The following is an 11,357-nucleotide window of genomic DNA, read 5'->3' as shown; positions in this document are numbered from 1 at the left end:
TAGGGTCTCATTCACACATTCTAACCATTCTTTCCGCGGTCTACCTCTGGGCACGCTGCCATTTACTTTACCTTGATACACTTGTTTCGTTAGTCGTTCATTAAAATACTTTAAAATCCCTTTAAATTTTGAAAATATATTAAAAATTCCTTATAATCTTTTTAGATACACTAAAATCCCTTTATATTCTTCAAATCTCTTGAAAATTCCTTGAAATATTTTAAAATACCCTGAAATATCGAACACCCCTTTAAATTTGTAGAATATGTTAAGAATCCCTCATAATCATTTTTAATTCCCCAACAACATTTTTAATTCTTTAAATATCGTAAAATTTACCTAAAAGCTCTTAACATTTTTTAAACTAATTAAAAACCGTTCTAATATTAATATATCTTTTAAAATACCTTAAAATATTTGAAATCCTTTGAAATCTTTAGTAATTTTTTAAAGTTCTTGAAAATTCCTTGGTAGTTTTTAAGGTACCCTAAAATTTGTACATTTTTTATCCCTTCAAAATATTGATTACAAATTATTTGGAATCTTTTAAAATACTCTAAAATATTTTAAATCTCTTAAAATCTCTTTTAATTTTTAAAATATATTTAAAAACACTTATTTCAAGTCACTTGAAAATTCATTGAAATCATTTAAAACACCTTAAAAAAATTTTAAAACCCTTTAAATCATTGAAATCTTTTGAAATTTTCTTGGAATATTTTTAAATGTACTAAAATTTTATGGATCTTCTAAAATTCTTTCAAATCTTTCGAAATTATTGAAAATTCTTTATAACTGTATAATATGTTTTGAAATCCCTCAAAATCATTCAAATAATTTAAAATTTCTTTAAATTCTTAAAATGTATTCAAGATCATTTGTAATATTTTAAAACATCCTAAAATATTTAAAATCCCTTAAAATTATATAAAGCTCTTTTAAATTCCTTAAAAATTTTTTAAATACCCTAAAATATTAAAAATTCCTTTAGATTTGTAAAATATATGACCTTTTAAAATACTGCTAAATACTAAAATACTATAAAAGTAATAAAAATCCATTAAAATCTGTTTACATTTTTAAAATATATTTAAAACCTCTTATTATCATTTTAAATACGCCAAAATCCGTTTAAATTCTTAAAATCGATTGAAAATTCCTTTAAATCTTTTAAATTAACCTAAAGTATTTTAAATCCCTTACAATTTGTAATATATATTAAAAATTCGTTATAATCTTCTTGAATACCCCAAAACCCTTTTAAATTCTTTAAATCTTTTGAAGATTCCTTGGAATTTTCAGAGATACCCTAAAGCCTTTAAATTTCTTTGGAATTCCTTCAAATAATTGAAGTAAATTAAAAATTCTTTGAAATCTTTTAAAATGCCCTAAAATATTTCAAAACTTCTGCAATCCCTTGAAATTTTTTAAAGCTATAAGAATTTTCACGTAATGTTTTAAAATATCCTAAAATATTTTTAATATCAATCAATAAATGATTTTGTGATATATAATAATTATATTTTTTTCTATTTTAAGTATTCTTTGTAAAATACTGAATATTAAATATACTCTGTATTATAACTGTCTATCAAGGAGTTAGCCTTCAGTATACTAAACTAAATTTAACTAAAATACCCTAAAATATTTTAAATCTCTTTTACTTTTTAGAATATATTATAAAACAATTAATTGAAATCATTTTAAATACTTTAATAAAAAATTAAAAACCCTTTAAATCAATGAAATCTTTTGCAATTTTCTTGGAATATTTTTTAATGTACTAAAATCCTATAGATTTTATAAAAATCTTCCGAAATTATTTAAAATTCTTTATAACTGCACGATGTCTGGGAAGAGAAAAAAAGTTTACCTGAAAATGCACAAAAATCTGTATAAGAGGTTTTGTTAGTTATTATTTTTAGAAACAAAATCCATGAAAACGAAAATCCTAGCTGATTCTTTTATCGAAATATAAACATTTTTAGAAAAAATGAAAAAATTTCATTTCTTTTTCATTATATAAACGTTAAAAAGAAAGCAAAACACATATAATTTTTTTTACATTTATATAATGCAATAGAAAAAAATGAAAAGTTTATGATTTTTAATAAAAATGTCTATAACAAAACCTCTTCTCCAGATTTTTGTGCGTTTTTAAGTAAACTTTTTTTCCCTTCCCGGACACCGTGACTGCATAATATGTTTTGAAATGTTTTTAAATTCCTTGATAACTTTTTAAATACTCTAAAGTATATAAAATTCCTTTAGATTTGCAAAATATATTAAAAATCCCTTATAATAATATTTTAAATACGCCAAGTCCCCTTTAAATTTGTCAAATCTTTTAAAAGTTTCTTGAAATTTATTAAAATACCCTTAAATATACTTAAAAGCCATTAAAATCCATTCACATTTTTAAAATATATCAAAAAGCCCTTATAATGTTTTTATATGCACCAAAAACCCTTTAAATTCTTCAACTCTCTGGAAAATACCTTTAAATTTTTTTAAAATACCCTAAAGTATTTGTAATGTTTGGTAACTTTTGAAGCTTTTCAAAATTCCTTGAAATTTTCAAAGATGGCCTGAAGTCTTAACATTTCTTTTGAATCCCTTTAAAAAATTTTAATCTTTTAAAAATATCCTTGAACATACCCTAAAATATTTGAAATTTTTAGAAATCCTTTGACATTTTTTAAAGCTCTGGAAAATTCCATGGAATGTTTTAAATTCTAATATTTTTTAAATGCCCTTAAATCCCTTTAAATTCTTCACATCTCTTGAAAATCCCTTTAAATATTGAAAAATACCCTAAAGTATTTGAAATCTTTGGAAACTTTTTAAAGCTCTTGAAAATTCCGTGGAATTTTTAAAGATACCCTAAAGACTTTAAATTAGTTTGGAATCCCTTCAAGTAATTGAAATAAATTGAAAATTCTTTGAAATAGTTTACAATACCCTAAAATATTTTTAAAATTCTTTTAAATGCTTTCAAATTATAGAAATCTATTACAAAACTCTTCGAATATTTTTAAATACCCTAATAGATTTCAAATCCTTTGGAATCTTTCCAAATTTTTTACAGCTTTTAAAAATGTCTTGGAATTAAACAAAAATCCTGAAAATACGCTACATTTTTTTAAACCCTTTTGGAATCCCTTTACATTATTGAAATCTATTAAAAATTATTTGGTATCTTTTAAAATACCCTAAAATATTTTAAATCTCTTAAAATCCCTTTTAGTTTTTAATATATATTTTTAAAACACTTAAAATCGTTTTAAATTCCCTAAAATCCTTTTAAATTCTTGAAGTATTTTGAAAGTTCATTGGAATCATTTTAAATACCCTACAAAAAAAGCCTTAAAGTTTTTGAAATACATATTTAAATGTACTAAAATCTTATAGATCTTATCAAATTCTTCCAAAATTATTGAAAATTCTTTCTAATTATATCATGTGTTTTGAAATGCCTAAATAATGTGTTTTGAAATGCTTGAGCTTTGGAAAAATTCAAGGTATTTCAAAAGATTTGAAATATTTTATGCTTTTCTTTAATGAAAAGATTACAAGGTAATTTCGAAATATTTGAAAAATGTCAAGGAATTTCCAAGGATTTGAATGAATTATAAGTATTTAAAAGAAAGCCATACAGTTTTCACAAATTTACCAAGAATTTTAGAATATTTTGAAGAATTTTTATGAGACCAATTAGGTCTCATATTTTAAAATATTCCCTGGAATATTCAATGCATTTAAAAAACATCAAGGAGTTTTTAATCATTTGAATAAAGATTTAAAATATTTGAGATAATTGTAAGGGATTCTAAACCATTTTTTATTGATCTCAATATATTTGAAGAAATTTCACAGGGTTTGAAATATTTTAGGATATTTAAAAAGTTTTCAAGGAATTTACAAGAGCTTTACATAATAAAAATTTTCAATAATGTTAAGGGATTCCAAAAAAATGTAACGATTCTAGAGTACCTTTAAAAATTCCCAGGAATTTTTAAGAGCTTTAAAAAGTTACCAAAGATTTAAAATATTTTAGAGCATTTTAAAAGAATTAAAGGGATTTTAAATATATTTTTAAATTTTAAAGCCTATTCATAAAGATTTAAAATATTTTAGGGTATTTTGAAGGATTTTAAAAATATTTATATTTTTTTAAGGGATTCCAAAGAAATTTTAAGACTTCAGGGTGTGCTTGAAAATTTCAAAGAATCTTTTCAAACGAACTAAAATCTTTGAAAATTCCTTGAAATTGTTTACTTAATATCCTATAAAATTTTCTTAATTTAGTAAAAATTCTTTGGAATCTTTTTAAATATACGAAAACCGTATAAATGGTACCAAATATTTCGAAATTCTAGTAAATTATTTAAAATTGTATGAAACTGTTTAAATACGTAAAAATAATTAAAATAATTTAAAAATCCTTGAATCTATATAAAATGTTTTTAAATATCTAAAAATGATTAAAATATTTGAAAATTCCATGATATATATATTTTTTAATATCTTGGAAATTCCTTGAGATCTGATTAAATAAAATATTTCAAATAATCTGAAATTGTTTCAAACTGTTTAAAGCTCTTGAAAATTCCTTGGAAATCTTTTTAAATACCCCAAAAACCCTTTACAGTTTTCAAAAATCCATTAAAATTCCTTTAGAATTCGAAAATATGTATAAAATCTCTTGCAAATTTCTTGAAATCTTTTAAAATTGCCTAAAATATTTAAAATCTCTTTAAAATATATTAAAAATCGCTTATAAACTTGTTAAATACGCCAAAAACGCTTGAACTTCTTCAACTATCTTAACAATGTCTTAAAATATTTTATAATGCCCTAAAATACTCCAAATCCATTGAAATCCGTTTGCATTTTAAAAATAGATTTTAAATACCTTTCAATATTTTTAAATACGCCAAAACTCCTTTAAATTCTTCAAATTTATTGTAAATTCCTTTCAATACTTTTAAATATATCTTTGGAATCCCTTCAAATTATTGAAATCTGTTAGAAATTTCTTCGAATCTTTTAAAATACCCTAAAATATTTCAAATTCTTTAAAATCTTTTGAAATTTTTAAAGCTCTTGAAAATATCTTGGAATTTAAAAAAATATTCTAAAATCCCTAAAATACCCTACAATTTTTAAAAATCATTTCAAATCCCTTCAAAGTATTGAAATCTATTTAAAATATCCTCAAATATTTTAAATCATTCAAAATTTTTGCAAGCTCTTGAAAATATCTTGGAATTAAAAAAAATATTCTAAAATCCCTAAAATACCCTACAATTTTTAAAAGCCAATTCAAATCCCTTCAAAGTATTGAAATCTATTTAAAATATCCTCAAATATTTTAAATAATTCAAAATTTTTGCAAGCTCTTGAAAATATCTTGGAATTTAAAAAAATATTCTGAAATCCTTAAAATACCCTACAACTGTAAAAGCTCTTTGAAATCCCTTCAAATTATGGAAATATATTAAACATTTTTTGACTGTTCTAAAATACACTAAAATATTTCAAGCCTTTTAAAAATCTTTTAAAACTATTGAATGATCTTAAAAATTTCTTGGCATTTAAATGAATATCCTTAAATCCTTTTAAAAAACCTACAATTTTGAAAAGCCTTTGAAATCCCTTCAAATTATTTAAATCTAATAAAAATTTCTTCGAACTTTTAAAACGCCCTAAAATCTTAAAAATATTTTGAAATTTTTTGGAATTAAAAAAAAAATTAAAATCCTCAAAATACCGTAAATTTTAAAAATCCTTTGAAATCCCTTTAAACTATTTAAATCTATTAAAAAATTTATTGGAATATATTAAAATACCCTCAAATTTTCAAATCCTTAAAAATATTTAAAAAATGTTAAAGATCTTTGAAATTCCTTGCAATTCTAATAAATACTCTTAAAAATATCTTGGAATTAAAAAAAATTTCCTAAAATCCTTAAAATACCCTACAATTTTAAAAACCTTTGAAATCCCTTCAATCCCTTCAAGTGAAATCTTTTAAAATTTTTTTTACTATTTTAAAATATCCTACAATATTTCAAACCCTATAAAATATTTTTAATATTTTGAAGGATCTTAAAAATTCCTTGGAATTTAAATGAATATCCTAAAATCTTTAAAATACCTGACAATTTGAAAAAGCCTTTGAAATCCCTTTAAATGATTTAAATATATTTTTAAAAAAATGTTGACTATTTTAAAATACTCTAAAATTTTTCAAACCCTTTAAAATCTTTCGAAATTTTGTAAAGCTCTTAAAAATGCCTTGGAATTAAAAAAAAATACCCTAACATTTTGAAAAACCTTTGAAATTCCTTCAAATTATTTAAATCTATTAAAACATTTTTTGAATATATTAAAATACCGTCAAATATTTCAAATCCTTTAAAATATATAAAAAAATTTTAAGATCTTGGAAATTCCTTGGAATTCTAATAAAACACTGAAATCTTTAAAATACCCTAAAATTTTGAAAATTCTTTTAAATCCCTTCAAATTATAGAAATCTATTGCAAACCTCTTGGAATATTTTTAAATACCCTAATAGATTTCAAATCCTTTGGAATCTTTCCAAATTTTTTACAACTTTTAAAAATTTCTTGGAATTAAAAAAAATCCTGAAAATACACTATATATTTTAAAACCCCTTTGAAATCCCCTAACATTATTGGAATCTATTAAGAAATTCTTCGAATCTTTTAAAATACCTTAAAATCTTTCTATTTTGAAACTTTTTAAAGCTCTTAAAAATTCCTTGAAATTAAAAAAATAAACTAAAATCCTGAAAATACCGTAAATTTTAAAAATCCTTTGAAATTCCTTAATTTATTTAAATCTATTAGAAAATTTCTTAGAATATATTAAAATACTCTAAAATATTTCAAATCCTTTAAAATATTTTAAAACTTTTTAAAGATCTTGGATATTCCTTGGAATTCTAATAATTACAAGGAAATCCTTAAAATACCCTAAAATTTTGAAAATTCTTTGAAATCTTTTTAAATTATAGAAATCTATTACAAACTTCTTCGAATAGTTTAAAATATCCTAAAATATTTTTAATCTTTAGAAACTTTTAAAACTTTTGAAGGATCTTAAAAATTCTTTGGAATTAAAAAAAATATAAAATCATTAAAATACCCTACAATTTAGAAAACCTTTCAAATGATTGAAATCTATTTAAAATTTCGTCGAATCTTTTAAAATACCCTTAAATGTTTCAAATATTTTGAAATTTTTTTAAAGCTCTTAAAAATTCCTTGGAATTAAACAAAAACCCTGAAAATATCGTAAATTTTAAAAATCCTTTGAAATCCCTTCAAATATATTTTAAAAAATTTCGAATATCTTAAAATTCCTTAAAATGTTTCAAATCCTTTAAAATCTTTCAAAACTTTTCAACGATCTTAAAGATTCCTTGGAATTAAAAAAAAATATCCTAAAATCTTTAAAATACCCTACAATTTTTAAAAGCCTTTGAAATCCCTTTAAATTATTGATATCTATCAAAATTTTCTTCGAATCTTTTTAAATACCCTAAAATATTTCAAATCCTTTAGAATCTTTTGAAATTTTTGAAAGCTCCTTTAAAATCTTGAAACTTTTTAAGGATCTTAAAAATTCCTTGGATTAAAAAAAATATCCTAAAATCTTTAAAATATCCTACAATTTTGAAAAGCCTTTGAAGGCAATTCAAATTATTGAAATCTATTAAAAATTTGTTTCTAACATTTTTAAATACCCTCAAATATTTCATTTTTTTTTAAATCTTTTGAAATTTTCTTGAAATCTTTTAAAATTCCTTAAAATCTTTAAGGTTAAAAATTTTTAAAGATCATTACCTTATTAATTAATACTCTTAATATACCTGTAAATATTTACGATCCCTTCAAGTGCCTTCAAATGTTTCAAATATAATTAAAATTCCTTCAAATTTTCAAAATGTTTGGAATTACATTTGGAACAATTACAAATCTTGCAAAATGGAAAGAAATTCTTTAAATCTGCATGAAATTTTTGAAATCCTGTATTAATTAGTAATTTATTTATAATAGTTATTATAAATTATTTGTATGAAATTTTAATCAGTTTTCAGGAAAGACATTGAACTGCTTAACAATTTTTTAAAATTGAGATCTGTTGAAATAATTGTAATTCCTGGAAATCTTTGAGTAAAAATAATAAAACAATAAAATAAAAATGTTAATTCCTTTGGAATTGATGATTCAGGATCGAAATTCTCGAGGATCTTCGGAAATCTCTCGTAAAAGTCTCACCGAATGGTCGAATAAATTGGAACTTATTTAAGCAAGGATCTCGCCTCTGGATTTCCAATCTTCACAGGCATCAATCGCAAGACGGAAATAATAACAATCAGGTTGACGAGTAAGTTTGGTAAATTATTCGAAATTCCTGAGATAATTTTTCACGCATTTAAAGAAAAATCTTTGAAAATTATTGAAAATTCAAGCTGGTTTTCATTCAATTTTTGGCAATTTTGAACAAAGAAAATTAATTTTCTACCAAAAAGACGCGTTTTAAATAAAATACATGAAAAATGGAATATGTAGTTAAATTTTAAATTAAACACATTAATTTAAAAAGCTAAATTATCAACCAAGAATATTAATTTTCTACAAAAAACAGACGAATTTACGACCAAGTTTTTGAATTTTAAACTAAAATAAATGCAATCAAAAGTGGAATAGTTGAAATGTTAAATAAAAAGGTTAATTTTCAACGATAAAAAATTGTTTAACCAAAGAAATGAATTTATTATTATGATACATGTAAAAGTTCATATTTCATTCAACAAAAATTTAAATTTTAAATAAAAAAAAGTAAGAAAAAAAGTGAACTTTCATCTAAATCGTTAAATTTTGAACCAAAAAAGATTAATTTTCAACCAAATATTTAAATTTTCAAACAAAAACACGAATTTTCAACAAAACAGTCAAATTTTCATTTTAAAAAATATTTTTTTTAATATAAAAGGTCATTTTTAAGGCAAAACACGAATTTTCAACCAAATTATTGAATCCTGAACCAAAAACAGATGAATTTTTAACCAAATATTTCAACTTTCAAACAAAAACATGAATTTTCAAACTTAAAGAAGAATTTCTAACGACGAAAATTGATTTTCTACCTAGAAAAGACCAATTTTTGACAAAATAGATCTATTTTCAATTAAAAAAACAAATATTTGAAGCAAATTTTTGAATTTTAAGCCTATAAGTCAAATTTTTAACGGAAAAAAATTTTCTATTGAAAAAATGAGTTTCAAAAGGAAAAATTTTGATTTCAGCATAAAAAAATGTATTTTCAATCGAAAAGATGAATTTTCAACCAAGAATATTAATTTTCTACAAAAAACAGACGAATTTACGACCAAATTTTTGAATTTTAAACTAAAATAAATGCAATCAAAAGTGGAATAGTTGAAACGTTAAATAAAAAGGTTCATTTTCAACGATAAAAAATTGTTTAACCAAAGAAATGAATTTATTATTATGATACATGTAAAAGTTCATATTTCATTCAACAAAAATTTAAATTTTAAATAAAAAAAAGTAAGAAAAAAAGTGAACTTTCATCTAAATCGTTAAATTTTGAACCAAAAAAGATTAATTTTTAACCAAATAGTTAAACTTTCAAACAAAAACGTGAATTTTCAACAAAGCAGTCAAATTTTCATTTAAAAAAATATTTTTTTTAATATAAAAGGTAATTTTTAAGGCAAAACACGAATTTTCAACCAAATTATTGAATCCTGAAACAAAAACAGATGAATTTTTAACCAAATATTTCAACTTTTAAACAAAAACATGAATTTTCAAACAAAAAGAAGAATTTTTAACCACAAAGATTGATTTTCTACCTAGAAAAGACCAATTTTTGACAAAATAGATCTATTTTCAATTAAAAAAACAAATATTGTAAGCAAATTTTTGAATTTTAAGCCAATAAGTCAAATTTTTAACGGAAAAAAATTTTCTAATGAAAAAATGAGTTTCAAAGGGAAAAATTTGGATTTCATTATAAAAAAATGTATTTTAAACCAAAAAGATAAATTTTCAACCAAGGAAATTTATTTTGACCGAAAAGGGACGAATTTTTAAAAGAAAGAGATTAATTTTCATAAAAAAAAGTTAAATTTTCAACCAAAAATGATTTTTTTACTAAGAAAGAAAAAACTTGAAGCAGATTTTTTAATTTGCAAAGCCAAAAAAACGATGTTTCTACAAAACAGTTAACTTTTTCTCAAGAATGTATCTTTTAGTATAAATTTAATCTTTAACCGAAAAAGAAAGATTTTGAAATAATTGTTCAATTCGAAACCAAAATAGATTAATTTTCAGCCAAACAGTTGCATTTTTAACCAAAAAAGATTAAATTTCTACGCAAAGAGATTACTTAATTTTCTACAAAAAAAATTGAATATTCAATTGAAAAATGTGGGTTTCAATATAAAATGTAGTTTTTTGACCAAAATTTTTTGTTGAAATTTTAACCAAAAAGAATTCTAATATTTGGCTGAAAATTCTTTTCTTAATTTGGTTGGCAACTCAATTTTTTGTTTAAAATTCAACTATTAATTGAAAAATGTGTCGTCTCTGATTTTAAATTATGTAAAATCTTTTTTTGGGTTTAAATATAAAAAATTAGATATATTTCTTTGTTGATAATTCATCATTTTAGTTAAAAATTCTTTTTTGTTTTGTTAAAAATTAATTTTTTTACCTGAATATCCAACTGTTTCAATTATAGAAAATTCTTCTTTTTTGTTGAATTCTACTGGTTTTAAATTCAAATAAAAATAGTTTTTTTTTTAATTTCACCTATTATATTTTGTGTGAAAAATTAATCTTTTTTGGGTTTGAATTCATCTTGTTGGTAAAAGAAATTGAAGTAGATTGTTGAAAATCCTTTTTTTTTGTTCAAAATTAATTTTTTTTAACGAAAAATTAAATTTTTTTGTTAAAAACTCGTCTTTCCAGATAGAAAATTTGTTCTTTTGCATTGAAAGTTCGTACTTTTGGATTGAAATTTTCTTTTCTTTGGTTAAAACAAAGATATTGTAGAAAATATAACTATTAAATAGAAAAAGGATCTTTTTCTATTGAAGTTTAATCTTTTTTGTTTTGAAATTCGATCATTTTGTTAAAAATTTATCTTTTTAGGTTAAAATTTTAACTTGTTTGTTAAAAATTCAACTATTGCTGCGCTGAATCCGAATCTGACCTCAGAAAAATTCCATCACCCTCAGTTTTCGAGATATTCTAACCTAAAAGGGTCAAAAACCCGTTATTTTGATGTGT

At 21.7% G+C, this 11,357-nt stretch overlaps 1 protein-coding gene across 4 annotated transcripts in view; it reads left to right on the top strand.

The window, feature by feature from the left end:
- The window catches only part of LOC117172561 (lymphoid-restricted membrane protein-like), a 171,718-nt gene that overhangs the window by 8,099 nt on the left and 152,262 nt on the right, over nucleotides 1-11,357 (top strand). For all 4 annotated transcript variants that reach the window (XM_033360620.1, XM_033360622.1, XM_033360621.1 and 1 more), the window contains exon 3: nucleotides 8,266-8,421. In XM_033360620.1, coding sequence (XP_033216511.1) covers nucleotides 8,266-8,421 — 156 coding nt within the window. The remainder of the gene's footprint in view (nucleotides 1-8,265; nucleotides 8,422-11,357) is intronic.

The sequence above is a fragment of the Belonocnema kinseyi genome, chromosome 5 (assembly GCF_010883055.1).
Source record: "Belonocnema kinseyi isolate 2016_QV_RU_SX_M_011 chromosome 5, B_treatae_v1, whole genome shotgun sequence".
NCBI classification, from domain to species: domain Eukaryota; kingdom Metazoa; phylum Arthropoda; class Insecta; order Hymenoptera; family Cynipidae; genus Belonocnema; species Belonocnema kinseyi.
The sequence above is the reverse complement of the archived record's forward strand: the minus strand, read 5'-3'. Positions and strand labels throughout refer to the sequence as shown.